The sequence below is a fragment of the Perca fluviatilis genome, chromosome 18, assembly GCF_010015445.1.
Source record: "Perca fluviatilis chromosome 18, GENO_Pfluv_1.0, whole genome shotgun sequence".
NCBI lineage: Eukaryota > Metazoa > Chordata > Actinopteri > Perciformes > Percidae > Perca > Perca fluviatilis.
In genome coordinates, this window is record NC_053129.1 from 26745822 (window position 1) to 26762248 (window position 16427).

The following is a 16427-nucleotide window of genomic DNA, read 5'->3' on the forward strand; positions in this document are numbered from 1 at the left end:
ACTGCAGCGTACAGAGTCAGGTCATACTGATTATAGCAGAAAAGAGAGTCAGGAAACCGAGCGGATATTCCTTTTTAAACTAAACTCGACAGACTTTCCTGTACGCACAACAAAGGAGTGCAGCAGAGCAGTGTACACAACAGTGTTCTTACAAAACAACAATATAACACACGTAGTGATGCAGATAAGAAAGTTGCTGTTGATATAAGTGGAAGCAGCTCTCAGTTTTAATGCTTCCAGTCTGAAGTACAGTAGGACGATATGAATGCGTCACACAGTATCACAGTTTTCCGACGTGCTGCCTCCCATTCGATTTAATCCTGCATGGATCAACTTGCCTCTGGTATCCTAACCAGGCTTTGAACAAGTTGGGCAAATGAACATTTAAAGCTGCCTTGTTCACTTCAGCACTACAAGAGTCTAATGGTCTCTTGACATCTATTTAATTTCTGCCTGAGGCAGCAAATCACAAAAAAAGGGAGCTCAAATATGAATAGAAAGGCCTTTAATTACAATCATGCCTCCTATCTTAAATACAGTACTCTTAAAGAAACAGGAATTTCACATGATGAATGTTTTGACATCTCAACTAAAGATGCATCAGGTGTTGCTTATTTTATTTAGAGCTTTCAAATGTCCCCTTGGGTCCAATAAAAAGTTTGCACAGACCCGAGACTCTCAGCAACTCAAAATCTTGCCTAGAGGCGATGTAAAAATAGAAAGTGAGAGAATTAGTGGATCTACCCAGATATTAGTATTGTGTTGTAGAGAGTAGTTCCACAGTTCTGTCTGATCTGATTGTGAATGATATGATATTTTGGTACCTTGTGATTTGTGTATGCGGGGGTGGTCTCTACTCAGAAATCTCCTCCTCTCAAGCCTCTTATCTCTATATTGGCTCTTTTTGCGTGCGTTAAAGTGCCCATATTATGAAAAAAACACTTTTTTCTGGGATTTGGGGTGTTCTTTTGGGTCTCTGGTGCTTCCACACACATACAAACTTCATCCATGCTGTTTTGAGTCAGATACAGTTTCTGAATGTGTCCTGCCTTCAGTCTCCTGGTGAGCTGTTCAAAATCGGCTCGGACTGTGTCGTCACAATCCGAAATGAGCTGGCTAACCGCAACCGTTAGCTCGTAGCGTTAGCATTAGCATGCTAACGCTAATGCTAACACTAGCATGGTACCTCGTTCTCAATAGCAAAGCACTGCTACAACACAGACAAGTTCACCATAATCTACAAAAGAACTACTTACATGTGCGCCCTCATTTAGAAGTCTCCCAGCTAATCCTGCCTTGTAACTGACTGAAGTTGAAGTCTTTTACTGTCTCTAGAGTTAGCTAGCTGACATGATCTACATCTGAGCTACTGAGCATGTGCGAGTGCAATCAAAGATAGTACAGAACAAGAAGATGAAAAGAGGTCTCACTCTGTAGCTAAAACAGAAACCAGGTGAAAAGAGGATCTACAGCAGTGAGAGAGAGCTGTGCAGTACAACAAAAATATGGTGTTTTTTGAAAATGAAACCATGTAAACCTATTCTGGTACAACCTTAAAATACAGTTATGAACCTGAAAATGAGTATAATATGGGCGCTTTAATAGATTATCGTTATGTCAATGAAAGAAGAAGCACCAGCCATCATCAAGCAAAAGTAGTTTGATATGATATAAACAAAATTAAAGGTGAAGACAGAAAGAGATGTGGGCAAATGTTAGCTTCTATAATCTCTGCAGGTGAACTTTCTGGTTTTAACTTTGCCTTTGAGCCGCTGAAGTCGGCTACACACTGGCTGCGTGGCGTGAGCGTGGTGTTTCTGTTGCGTGGCGGCTGCGTGTGTGTGTGTGTTTAGCCTACAGACCAGAAACTTTGTGTGTGTCTGACGCGGCGCTGCTGCTGCTAGCCTTGTCTGTACACATGTATGTTTCCCATTGATAAAATGAAAGACCATGTTAAACATAAATATATACTGATTTGATTACAGCAACGGCAAAATAGGCTACAGAATATTTCGTTCTGTATTGACAGGTGCAATATTAGAAAAAAGATTTTCTTTTAATTGCATTTATATCAAAACCTAGAGACTTTCAAACATCAACATGTCATTTATTAGTATGTATTCGTGTCTAAATGACATATAAACATGTTTTCCTATTCTATTTTGCCTGGAAACGCTTCCAACATGCTTGCGTGTCGCGTGAAAAATATCTCTGAGACGTGCGTGTCACGCAGGCAGTGTGTAAGCTCTAACCTGTTACCATGGGAGCCGAAATGAAAACCGACACGCCATGCAGCTGACACGCTCAGGCCACGCAGCCAGTGTGTAGCCGGCCTAACTGATTCTAGTCGACACACGGGTGTGTTTTTATTTTATACTATATCACTGTAAAATACACCGCTGCTATTCTATAACTTTGCTATACCATACCACTTTGTCTCTGCTGTAACCAGAGCAAAGGAACCAACTGCTGAGATGAATTCATTTAGCTTCACTTAAGGAATCAATATCAGGCAGTGTAGGAAAAAGATATAATGTTATCAAGGTTTCCACCGGACCTCAAATAATGATCTAAATTTAATGTCTTATTTTTTATCTTCTAGGAGTTTTTGTGCTGCGTATCCGCGCTTAGATCAGTCCAGAGCAGATCTACAAGTAGACCAGGTTTTCTGTGTGTTTTAATAAACACAGCTGGGTTAAATGTCTGCAAACATATAATTTGCTGGTTTTGTCTTTTGTATTTCACCCATTTATAGCTTGAGAACTGCTTTGTTCAATCCGAACTCGGCTGGGTTTGGAGATCTTTTTTGGAGTAGATTGTTTTTAAATTGGTCTTCAATTAAGCGTCTTCTAGTAAAAAAGGTCATACAAAGTGTGACATTTGGCTTCATGAAAACTGCAGATACTAGTGTTTTCCCCTAGCTTTGTGAAAGACCTAGGTGCACGTATTTGGCGGGGGGTTTCGGCGTCCTTCCTCAAGAAAATGCTAGGTTTTAAAAAAAATTTCCCCATACATTTTGTGTCTCTTTGTGGGTTTTTGTGTTGTGTTGTGTCTCTTTTTGGTCATTTTTGTTTTCTTTGGGTCTCTGTGGTCATTTGGCGTCTCTTATAGTCGGTTTGTGTCCCTTTGTGGTAGTTTTGCGTCTCATTTTCACATAATTATTATTACCATATCTGTGTCTAGAACGTTGGAAAATCTAGAGCAGATCATAAACACTAAAAAAGCTTAAAGACGAAACTTAAAGCTAAAGAAGTCCAACTACAATCATTCGATCTGAGAAAAGTCAATTAGTTACATTCATTCGGCTCGGGGGCTGCCCAAAACGGCTCGGGTGCTGCACCTAAACCATATAATGGCGGGGATAAACCCTGGATGCTAATTATTGTGTACTACCCTTTATTCATTTTATCCTGTTTTCTAGTCACTGCCCTGGAGTGTTTCTTAACCACATCGCCCTGAATCATTGTTGCTTTAATTCCGCCTCACTGCTGACATTAGTCATTTTCGTACAGTCATTCGATTGATTCAGTGTTTGATGTTGCCTCTCTGTTATTGTCCAGAATGACGATGGAGCAGACCATGACAGTCCAGAGGAGGGGACACCAGCGAGCCCCCGCACCAAGCGCAGAGTGGGTCGTCCTGGCAGGAAACGCAAACAGCTGCTTCCTGTGAGTACTGTAATTATAGGCTGTCGTTGGCCTTTTATACTCCACACTGCTGCAGAGTGATTGATTACCTATTCACCTATACAACATCACTCAGTCTAGCCTGAAAAGATATGTTAATGTTCCAAGGAACACTTCATATTTATGCATTCACACCTGCGAGCTGCTGAGTGGCAGTTAGCTGACCGTTTTCTAATAACACATGAACCCGAGGACACACTTACTGCATTAACAAGTGTCACATTTGAGTGTGTTTGTCAGATAATGTGACAGAGCACTTGCCTTCTCACAGCAGCTTTTGGTTTGGTTTTTCTTCTGCTTTTCTTCTGCTTTGTGTCTTAAGAGGAGAGATTTCCCTCCACATTGACTAGAATAGAATAGAATACAATAGAATATACTCTCCCTCAACATGTAATGCTAGCTTCTTTTTGCTCATAATTTTGTCATCATTTTCACTTGTCAGTCTGGCTCCATCACCCACATTTTCCATGTACTTGCTGTTTCTACTTTGCATAAAGTTGAAATTAAAGAAAAACTATGATTTATCAGAACTAATGTAAAAAAAAACTCTGGCCTTAAGTTATGTTGGTTATGAAAGCATTGTGCTCGCCATACTAATGGCTAAGTTTGCAGAATGTGGCAACAGCATTAAAAATAAGTCAAACAGAGCAACATGCAATAATCTGACTGATTGATTTAGATTAGATTTATTTGGAAAAGAAAAGAAATACAGTACAGGCCAAACGTTTGGACACACCTTCTCATTCAATGCGTTTCCTTTTTATTTTCATGACTATTTACATTGTAGATTCTCACTGAAGGCATCAAAACTATGAATGAACACATATGGAATTATGTACTTAACAAAAAAGTGTGAAATAACTGAAAACATGTCTTATATTTTACATTCTTCAAAGTAGCCACCCTTTGCTTTTTTATTAATAAGGGACAAAATTCCACTAATTAACCGCGGACAAAGCACACCTGTGAAGGTAAAACCATTTCAGGTGACTACCTCATGAAGCTCATTGAGAGAACACCAAGGGTTTGCAGAGTTATCAAAAAAAGCAAAGGGTGGCTACTTTGAAGAATCTAAAATATAAGACATGTTTTCAGTTATTTCACACTTTTTTGTTAAGTACATAATTCCATATGTGTTCATTCATAGTTTTGAAAATAAAGAAACACGTTGAATGAGAAGGTGTGTCCAAACCTTTGGCCTGTACTGTATATGCGACCAGGACGCCATAAAGTAAACCTCCACCACAGTTGAACTTCCTGGTTTAACTTTGACCTACCATACTTGCTAAAGTTGTGCGCCCTCATGGTTTTCCTGTACATTGAGGGATTATTAGCAATGTGGTAGGTAATATGGCAAACTATTTTCTGTACCTATATATATATATATATATATATATATATATATATACTACCTGTATGATTGTCTTATCTCCCATCTTTGTTGTTACATTTTAAAACAAACTACATATAAACAAGCTCACTACAGACACAAGTTAATCAGTTCTGTATTTATATACCAGTCACGAATAACTTTTTATATAGACACAACAAACCCAACTTGATCTAACTCAACATTCATTCAAGGAACAATTTAAAATAGCATGTTGGAAAGAAAGATAGCTCATGTAGCTCAATGTCTCAATGTCAAGTTGCTCGCTGTCTGTGTGCTGAGAGCTTTGATGGATCACTGGTCACCAATCTTTTCAAACAATAACCAGCATTGATCTCAGGTATATAAACTACAGTGCCAATGATGGGCCGAAGGTGAAGTTCATACCATGATTTTTCTACTTTGGAAATATGTGTTTTTATGAGCAAATGTTTTTTTCTGCTGAGAAAGTAGTGAACTGAGTACTGTTACTTTTAAACAAGGTGTAAGTGTTACTTCCTGTGTGTTAGTTTGACTTCTCGGGGTTTGAACTGGCAACCTTCCAATCACCTTTAAGCCAGCAGTAATAAGCTGAGAGAGAGCTACATTATTTCTGTAATGACACCAGACTTCAGGTCTGTGGCAGTTCCTCTCCTCCATGTTTCTCGCTCCATTCATCCTCTTATCGCTCACTGTGTGTGTGTGTGTGTGTGTGTGTGTGTGTGTGTGTGTGTGTGTGTGTGTGTGTGTGTGTGTGTGTGTGTGTCTTTGTGGTGACTGAACTCTGTGGTCGAATCAGCAAGTCAATATTGCTGATCAAACAACTCCATACAGAAAGGAATACCGAGTAAACTACTGTGAGAGAGAGAGTGTGTGTGTGTGTGTGTGTGTGTGTGTGTGTGTGTGTGTGTGTGTGTGTGTGTGTGTGTGTGTGTGTGTGTGTGTGTGTGTGTGTGTGTGTGTGTGCGTGTGTGTGTGTGTGTGTGTGTGTGTGTGTGTGTGTGTGTGTTCATTCATGTGTGCAGGAGAGCAGGTCTGATCATGCTTTGATGTCTGAGCTGAGATGTCTGACAAGCCAGGCAGGATTAATGTGGGTCCTGTCACACAGATACACACACACGCAACCACATGCACACATACACATGTAAACACACAACACACATAAGAGTAGTAGTAGTAGTAGTAGTAGTAGTATTGATAGTAGTATAATAGTAGTTGTAATAACAGATGATAGTACTTGTAGTAATATTAACATTTATAGTATGACAGTATTATTACATCTAGTAGTTGTGGAACATACTTATAAGAGGATCCTCCTGCCCAATGAACATTATGTTAACCATTAAAGCACACACGCACCCACGCACACGCGCGCGCACACACACACACACACACACACACACACACACACATACACACACACACACACACATAGTGAAGTGTATCCAGGAATAGAGCCATTGTGTGGAGCTAAGGGTGGAACTGTCTATGACATTAACTATAGAAAGCAGAGAGGGAGGGAGCCTCACTTTCTTTAAACTTCACTTACTCATTCACCTCCATCACAAGTAAAAACACACACACACACACACACATTTCCACAAAAATAGGCTACTTGCTACATGTGTAGGCACATATCACTACAGTAATGATGATACTTTCATGGATTAGCTTCATGGTCTTTAACTAATTCAAGCTTCCATCCTTTTTCCTTTCACGCTCTTTGCTTCTTATGTTTTCTGGCAGCTGTTTAGTTGTTTTTTTTTGCTCACTCACAAGACTATAAGTAAGGTGTTGGTCACTTCCTCTTTCTTCTTTCCTTCCTCCCTCGCTCTTTTTTTTTTTGCCACCAGAACCATGTGTGGAGCAGCTGGTGTGTTTTTTATGCATGTGTGTGTGTGTGTGTGTGTGTGTTGCACTTGTGGCTTTTATTTAAACATTTCAGAATAGTTTAAAGTACAGTAGGACTAAAGAGATATTTCCATTTCCAACATTTATGTAATGCTTTTACATGAAATTCCCCTAACAACCATAGTCAGTTGTGATGTCAACTGATATAAATAATGACAATTTTAACCTAAAAGCTAGATTATATCCAGACTAAAGCTAAACTATAATTACTGTAACTGTAATGTGAAACCCAAGATCTTAGGCATGACTTGATAACCAGAGCTTTTGATTTGATCTTGGCATTTATGCAGCTTAGGCTGGTTTCTTTTGGTGTTTTCCGTTTTGTCGCCCCAAACCACAAAGGTCACAGAGACATGCTGGAAATTGTGGTTGTGTTTGCAGAGTTCCACAAAAAGTGTCATGACGTCCACGTCGTACATAAAAATCTAACCTTGAAGTTCTGTATTAATTATAATGTCCTCCGGTGTTACAAACCACATGGATTAAACACAACCTCTAACAAATGATGTAAACTCAGGTTCTTGAGGAAGTTGGATTACTGCAAACAATGTAAACACATTTAATTAAATTATCGCCGTAATTCACAGTCTTTTAATGAAAATGAAATCTACTATAAAAGTAGTAAAACATGTTGGTTTCTAAATTGAGTGTCTGAGTGTGTCAGCAGACATTAAAATCGGTTTATTGCAGCTCCCAGGTCCTAATTGGACACTTAATTAGTGCTTTAATTTAAGGCAGGTGCGTTCAAAAGTAGTTGACAGTTCTGTTTGTAAAAAAAGCATGTTTTCTGCGAACGCTGACTAATGAGAGTCATTGTGATTGTTTCCAATTGATGCATAAGTCAAACATTTCCTACTTATACTTATACTTATTCCTCATTTATATGTTTACTGTCATGTAAATAATATATAGCTACTCAACCAGCAATTCTCAAATACTGCATATGGTGTTAAAAAAGTATATAATATAATATATATTTCTTTGTTTTGTTCTTTTTTAACACAGCTACCTTGGGCTGTGGGAAATTATTATTATTATTGTTTATGACATTTTAAAGACAAAAATATGAATTGAGAACATAATCAATAATTAAAATAATGTTTAGTTTCAGCCCCAAAGATACAGCTGCCAGTAAAACACTAGACAATTCAACAGCACCACAAACTGCAGCCTCCAGAATTACCATACTGTTGAATCAACATCTCTTTAAAACTATATATATATATATATATATATATATATATATATATATATATATATATATATCTTTATATATCCGAGCGACACCAAGGGTAGCCCTTCCTCCGAGTTGTCTCCACCGCTTTCCCCATAGGAAAACAAAGGCACAGAAAGCGCAGAGCAGTTTTATCATGTGATAAATGGCAACTTGAGTCTGCATTAGTTTTAGCTAGGTGTACCTAATGAACTGGTGGAGTGTAGTTGAGTTGAGATGAGGTGAGTTGAGTGCATAAATTTGCGACATCTGTCCCACTTCCATGTTTTACTCTTTGAAGATAATCAAACCTCTGTAGACAAAACAGGGAAATGGTGAAAAAATGATGTTTAGAGATAGCAATCTTTAGGTGCTGTATATGCTTAAGGATCTTGTTTGTAATTTTTTATTACTGTTTAGGTAAGGTTGCCGGCTTTATCTTTATTTGCTTTTGAGAAATAACTTTAAAGGTCCTTTGACATGGTGCTCTTTGGATGCTTTTATGTAGGCCTCAGTGGTCCCCTAATACTGTATCTGAAGTCTCTTTCCTAAAATTCAGCCTTGGTGCAGAATTCCAGCCACTAGAGCGAGTCCCACAATGAGCTTTCCTTAGGATGTGCCATTTCTGTGTCTGTAGCTATTGAGGAGGAGAGAGGGGGGGCAAGGTGGAGGATGGGGGTGTGGCCTTGACCAACTGCCACTTTGCTCGTTTGCAAGCCATGATGTCTCTCTCTTTCTCATGGGTGGGCCAAATTCGTTGGGCAGGCAAAGCAGAGAAAGGGGAGGTAACCTTTCTCCTTATGACGACATATAGAGAAGATCTGAGCTTTCATTTTCTCAAAGACAGAGCAGGATACCCAGGGCTCGGTTTACACCTATCACCATTTCTAGCCACTGGGGGACCATAGGCAGGCTGGGGGAACGCATGTTAATGTTAAAAATCCTCATAAAGTGAAATGTTCATGTCATGGGACCTTTAATTTTAGATAGCTTAAAAGCTCTATAATCTAGCAAATAGGAGTAGCTACTTTGGCCAACATGGCCACAGCAGCTATCCCTAGTAATACAAGTGTTAGCTAGAATAACTGAAGCAAACAAAGGATAAGATAAGAAGTATTGAGCCTGAAGGTGAAGAGCCCAATAAAAATGATGCAGAAGTTAACATTCGTCTAGAGGCTATTGTATTTTTTTTTTGTGTGACTGACATTGATGTAAAGCAGGGCACGGTTCTAGCTAAGATGTGTTCAGTTTAGACAGCATGTCACGTCCAAAACGTAATCTGGACGAGATTCATGGCTACTGTGCTGTGAACTACTAATAATAACTAATAAAAAACAAACATATGTGTTACCCCCATCAGTCACACTGATATTGGAAACAGCTATAATACATTTTGACCTATCATGAATTTATTTGCTCTATTAGGTCAAAGTGACTGCTTATTTGATTATTTTTGGTGCACTATTGTTTTATTGTTTGCTTACAACCTGTTCCCTCTTCAGCCTCCCCTAGGGTATCATCAAAGTTTTCATCCAACCTAAAAACTACCTTTGGTTGGATTGCTATACTGTGCACACAGCTTAGGTTCGAGTCAGTAGAGTCAGGTACTTTCCACACTGTCTGTCATTCAAGATCAAGGTTAGATGCTGAGAAAAGAGGAAGTGCTTGAGTTGTTTGAAAAGATGAAAGACAGCATAACCCACCAGTGTGCATGCAGGAGGTACTGTCTGTGTATGTGTGCGAGTTTAACTCTTAATTACGTCTACTGTCAAATGCAGTCTGCACCTGAAAATGTCTTACAGTTTGATGTGTCAAATTCTCTTAATACAACTTTGAAGCTGCATTAAGCAATATCTTTTATAGTCACACTAAATCAAAGGACTCTGTAATGTGAATCAACACTGTAGTCTGCCGCCTGCAGCCGCATCCAGGTCATAGTTTTGCTTCACCGGCCTAAATGAAACCCAACAAATGCACCTGCTCTCACAAAAGGAAGTGTACAACCAGCTCAAACAAGCCAGTTGTACACTTCCTGTTTAGCGCAAAATGGCGGGAGAGGCGAAGTGGCTGAAGAACGTCGAACATATAGCAATCCAAAGACATCCAGATATTTTTCTCAGGAGCTGAATTGAATTTACATTCAACATGTGGCCAAAAAGATGACTGCAAGTCCAGATTCCTCTGTTTCTGCTGAATGTGTAAGTAGTCAGTTGTTTGCTTAAAAGTTAGCTGTAGGAGCTGATAAAGTGTCAGTCTTTTTGCCTCATAATGTAATGGTAAAACATTGCTTAATGCAGCTTTAATTTCATTTTGGGGTTAAAACAATACATGTTAAGACCATTTGTTCACATCAAGGGCACACGATGGTATTGCATGTGCACAAGATAGACACTGGTACTCGTGGTGCACTCATTTTAATTTAATGTTAAAGAAATTTCCATCTTGGTTAAATCATACCGTTATTTTTGATTGTTTTATGCGCACAGTTTTAAAATTCATGTGAGCTAATTTATTGCAGCAATTAGGTGTCAACAATTAATATTTTTCAAAGCTGCTGGTTGATTTTTACATAGCAAGATTTACACTGATTTCAACCACTTGACTTAAGTGGTTGAATTTAGTTGACCGCTTTGATTTATTTAGTTTGAATGTTTTGTGTATTTTATGTTTCCTGCAATTATTGAGATTAATGGATGACATGCTATAAACGGAAATATCTTTTGTATCTTTCCAGTTAAGTCATTTCACTTTTGTTTCAGCAGTTCATTTCTCAATGTGTTGTCCCAACGTCAAGTGAACACATGCAGCTTCTCTGCTAATAATTTGAACATTTAAACATGTTTACACAGTTAAAACACACTTTCAATGAGAGTTTATAGAGCTTTAGTACTAATCTTGTTTTTATGTAAAGCATTTTTGAATTATCAAAGCATTATCTTCTGCCAGCTCTGTATCAAGTGCAGTATAGTTAGTTAAAACACAAAAATTAAATTAGAGCTGAAGAGCTCATCTGTATGCAGACTGGATACATTAAAAACCCTGCTGCCTTTTAGAGCTTGATCCTGCATTAACTTTCAGAACTTGGTTGATCCAGTGGCAAATAAATGGCCTATTGCATGCTCATATCTATTTGTAATTATTTTACAAAAGGGCAAGCACACATTAAAGCAAAATATACATTTTTGTTTGTAGGTGGGATGTTTTGGGCACAAAAAAAAATCCACCTATGTATCAAAGCCTTGTTCTTGTTTAAGTACCCAGTGTTAGAAGTGTGTGCTGGTGTTATTATGTTTGTCCCGAGGCCCTTTCAGTCACCTTTTGTGTTCTCTGCCTTTTAACTGGCCTTCTCACCTGCTCATTATAGCCTTTGTGGGCTTGTTAGCTCTAGCTAGCATTAGCACAGCCTTTGAGCTTGACATTCACCCCTGCTCTCCAGTTATTAACTACCCATCAATAAAATGTTGGCCTGTCAGCGACACACATAAAAACCCTGCTGGCCTTTCAGAGCGGAAACATAATCAGAGTTTCGCATCATTAAAGCTGGTGAGCTAATGGATAAACCATTGAATTAGAGACAGAAGTATACACAGAAGATTGTTTGAGTGCATACTTAAGATACTAAAGAGTACTGTCATCTCGATATCTTGCAGTATAATTACAATACATTTGTTTGTTTTTTTGAGTTATTTTACATTATATGTAATTTTAGCATCATTCAGCACAAATAATTTTTCCCATATGTGCTCATTAGTCATTAGGACTGTTAACGACAATAGCAATCCCCATCTCATCTCATATGCGTGTGCGTGTGCATGTGCGTGTTAATTGGAGCTTGGGGTGTTTATTAAACTGATCCAATACAGACACACACTGCTGGACGTACCTGCTCTGCACTGTACTAACAAGGGCAGACTAATAGGTATGTGCTTGTATTGCAGTAGCTCTTTGATTGTGTGTGTATGCATGAGTTTATTGTGTGTGTGTGTGTGTGTGTGTGTGTGTGTGTGTGTGTGTGTGTGTGTGTGTGTGTGTGTGTGTGTGTGTGTGTGTGTGTGTGTGAGTGTGTGTATGGTTATTATGTTTGTGGAGTCCTTTGATGAGTCCAGACAAGGGCCAGCAGCAGTTTTCTCAGACCTAGACTGTGCTCCGTCTGTTTCCCAGGAGATGGCGACCTCTGATCCCTGTGCAAACGCCCCCCCAACCCCGCCTGAGGAGCCGGAGCCCTCCCCCTCCCCTCGCAAGAAGCGTGGGCGTCGGAAACTAGAACAAACCGAGAAGAATAAGGGTATAGATTTAATACAAAGTCATATACTGTAATTATTAATATGATATGACTTTGCCTAAATATACATTTGTTAAAATGTTTACTTTAATTACAAAAAACTTTTATTTAAGGACACAACAGCTAACTTACTGACATTTTAGATGCTTTAAGCATGTCTAATTTATTAAAAAAAAATGTCTTCAAGAGAACTTGTCAGTTTACCTGAAATTTTAATAGTCAAATAACTTCCAGATTGCAGTGTTTGAGGCCATTCAGACTTTGAATATGGATGCCGGGGCAAAGTGATGAAAACCATGACTTTACCTCCTCATTAAACCTCTTGTTAAATCTGTACAAATGGGCCATTTCCTGTAACTTTTCTTCTCCTGCAGACGAGCCAGACGACAGAAACTGCGACTCCCCCAGAGAGGTGAGAAAACCAGTTGCCACCCTACTTCTGATGGTTTTTTAAAATCAAAAATGAAGAAAAACCTTCTCTCATAGTACAAGCAGATTTAAGAGAAAGTATATAACGTGCTTTTGTGTGTGTGTGTGTTTTTGTGTGTGTGTGTGTGCGTGCGCATGCGCGTGTGTGCAGGGTGAGACTGGCAGGCTGCGGAGGAGGCCAGTCCCCAGAGTGACTTTCCAGGCTGGAGATCCATACTACATCAGCAGGAGACAGAGAGAAGAATGGCTCAGCCGCTGGAAGATGGAGGTGGGAGAGAAACAGGTCTCTGTCTGTGTGAATTTATAGTTGCAGTCGCATAGAGGCTTTTATTTTCTTTGGAGCCCAATCAGAATAAAATGCTTTAAGTAAACACCTCAATCAGAATAAACTGGGCTGGATTGAAAGATCATAATTATTTACGTAAACACTATGGATTACATTTTAATTTTTGAATATCTGTGTCCTACAGTATATGCTGTAAAAGTCTAATTGGCTGACTTACTGTATCTAGCTTTTGAATTGGATCTGTAGATGGGTGCTTTGTATTGTAAAGCAACCAAAATACAGTAGAAGCTGTTTGTTCGCTCTGTGTAGTACTGAGTAGTCAAGTAATGGGAAAATCAACATTCCCAATAGAAGTGCACTGCTTTGTGTTGGGTGATATCGCTAAACATTTTTATGATTAGCAGTTCAATTTCATGTGTCAGGGCACTCTATATATATGTTGTTCTTTTGTTCAATGTTCATTTTACTCTAATAAAATCAGGAGCAGTCATAAAGATAACTACTGAAGATTATTTGTACTATTTAAAAAATGAAGTGAATTCTGCAAGCTAGTTAATAGGAGTGTGACGATACATCGATCTGGATCGATATATCGATTCAATGATCAAAGATGCAGTATCATTGATGCAAAGTGAAAATATCGATACATATACATACACATTGTTGCTACACACTGCTCAGTTTAAAGCCATGCTGTCATTGCTGCCACCGCTGCTGCTGTTCATATAGCATTTCAAAAGCTCCACCCCAGCATCCACCTATAGGCTCTGAGTCGACCTTCCCTTAGGGGGTAAGTTAGTATTGTAGCTCCCCACTACCTGCTGAATGAACTAAGCTTTCCAAGAGATATAAAACCCAGTCAGGGTATCTCTGCAGGTCTTAGAAAGATTGAAGTCAAGCAAACACTGTCAATATTGTTAGCTACTTTAGCTAGGAAGCTCGTCAACTCATAATTAGGCAAATGTCAATTTTAGCAAAAACTCAAATGAACTTGGTTAACCCATCCATCACTTTTACACTTCTTATCTTGGTCCAGGTTGGGTTTTTTAAATTGATTGTATCATTGGGAATTATTGTAATATACTGTTGAGAAGCAACAGAAAAAACGTGATATAGTTCTTGGCCATACTGGTTTTCCATCATACTTTGGATAGTTTGATCGTGAAACAAGTATTAAATTGAATTCTTTGTTGTATCACAAAAAACTTAAATTTATCTTGGTCAAGCCTGCAGGAACCCTGCGCAGTGAAATAATATGTTTCTTTATTCAATTGTTGTCATCATCTTTAGTTCAAGTGCACTTCCCCTTTCATATTGACAGTTGGCTGGTGGCAGTGACATTTACTCAACACTCAACACAGTGAAGTGACATTGGAAGTGAAAATGGGACTTTGCCTTTCAGTGGCTGCAGATCCCTGTCTTGCGCCATTTTTTTGTTGTTGTTGAGGGATTTAACTTTGGTTGATTTTGACATGCATTGCCCTTGAGTGCACCAGTGGTACATTTCAGCACTTTAACATTATTAAACAGTCCTGTCAGGAGGCCATAGCTACCACTGAGGCCAACAAGGTCATATGCTTAGTAATGTTTCTGATATTTGTGTGACTCTGATTTGACTAAATATCTTAATAATGAGTTTTAGAAAAATAAATAAATAATTTATTTGGGGATTTAGTACTCTCCAGCAGAATTACATACCTGTAGAGAAAGCTTTGAAACAACATTTAAATAAAAAAATAAAAGAATAAACTGTGAACATGTTTGAAACTGTAAACATGTTTGAAATACTCAATAACATAGTTTTCGGCAGCAGCAGGCTGCTGTTTTCAGCAAAGAACCTCTTAAAACCCACTGTACACTAACTTACCTGCTCAGCACCAAACAGACAGTGGCAAAGAAAGAGCCAGATATTTCCCTCAGGAGTTGGTGGAGACCAAAAACAGAGCTAAAAGAGAGTGAATTACTGGGTTTACATTCACCAGGTGGCCGGAAACATGAATCGAAATGAATGATAATGTTGCGCCATATCTGTTGGATATGTTAATGAGCAACTGTTAACTATCAAGTTCACCATAACTGAAAATGTGATAATATGTCAGTGTTGTGTTTACAGCTTGTTCTTATTATTAGATACATTATTCTATGATCATAAGAAGAGTAAAAAAAGATTTGATCACATTCATGCACATGTAAAATATCTGTGTTGAGAACACACAACAACACACCAGAGAAAATGCTGTTCTTCTATGCAGTAACCTAGTGAGGGAGTGTGTGTGAGTAAATGTCTGTAGATGCAAGAAAGTGTGTAAAACGTAAAAGTGAAAGACAGAATGACTGAGAGCTGAGAGAGACAGGATGTGTGTGTGTGTGTGTGTGTGTGTGTGTGTGTGTGTGTGTGTGTGTGTGTGTGTGTGTGTGTGTGTGTGTGTGTGTGTGTGTGTGTGTGTGTGTGTGTGTGTGTGTGTGTGTATGTGTGTGTGTGGTCATGAGAGAGATAAAGTCATTCATGTTGATTGACAGTCTGTGCTGGCTGAAAAGGGATGTACGAGTGTGTGAAGTAAAGCAAGAGCGTGTGAGAGGAAGAGAGAAAGGCTGATAGCTCAATTGAGCATGTGCGACTGCAGTTTCCTATTTCCTATTTTTCAACTTGTTCTGTTTTAGTCTGTGTTTGATGGACACAAACAAAAAAGCAGTTTTGTTATTATTCGGGTGTCAGTATGTTCCATTGATCCATTACAGCTGAGCCTTGAATATATATTTTTAAGAGTATACATTTCTAATATTTGATATATCTGCAGCAGTAGCTCATCGTTCATCAGTTATGACGACTTAAATGAAGATGATGGTTTAAAAAACACAAATCTGTCAGGCATAATCAGTGGTGGAAAGTAACAGTAAAAAGTACTGTACTTAAGTACAAATTTAAGGTTCTTGTACTTGAGTATTTCCATTTTATGCAATTTTATACTTCTACTCCATCAGAGGCAAATGTACTTTTTACTTTACTACATTTGTCTGATAGCGTTAGTTAAAGTTTTATACTCTTCCAGTACGTAAACCATGTATTTCCAGATGTTTGTGATAAACTGAAGGATGGAAACATAAAAGACGTGTTCCTTCATGCATTAAGATAAATGTCCTACTTCTACAGCTAAATAAACTATTTAAAAAGCCTTTTGGCTGTTTTTTTTAGATTGAGACTAAAAGGTTGGTTCTCATAACGAAATAGGGGTGGGGGAAAAAATCGATAC

General features: G+C 38.5%; 1 protein-coding gene across 6 annotated transcripts in view; it reads left to right on the forward strand.

The window, feature by feature from the left end:
- LOC120546585 (DNA (cytosine-5)-methyltransferase 3A-like) overlaps positions 1–16427 on the forward strand; it is a 59443-nt gene that overhangs the window by 12460 nt on the left and 30556 nt on the right. For 3 of the 6 annotated variants that reach the window (XM_039781602.1, XM_039781606.1, XM_039781603.1), the window contains 4 exons: positions 3561–3668; positions 12341–12464; positions 12836–12873; positions 13042–13173. In XM_039781602.1, the coding sequence (XP_039637536.1) occupies positions 3561–3668; positions 12341–12464; positions 12836–12873; positions 13042–13173 (402 nt within the window). Of the gene's footprint in view, positions 1–3560; positions 3669–10150; positions 10378–12340; positions 12465–12835; positions 12874–13041; positions 13174–16427 lie in introns of those variants that run through there. The other 3 variants (XM_039781604.1, XM_039781605.1, XM_039781607.1) reach the window with 3 other exon arrangements.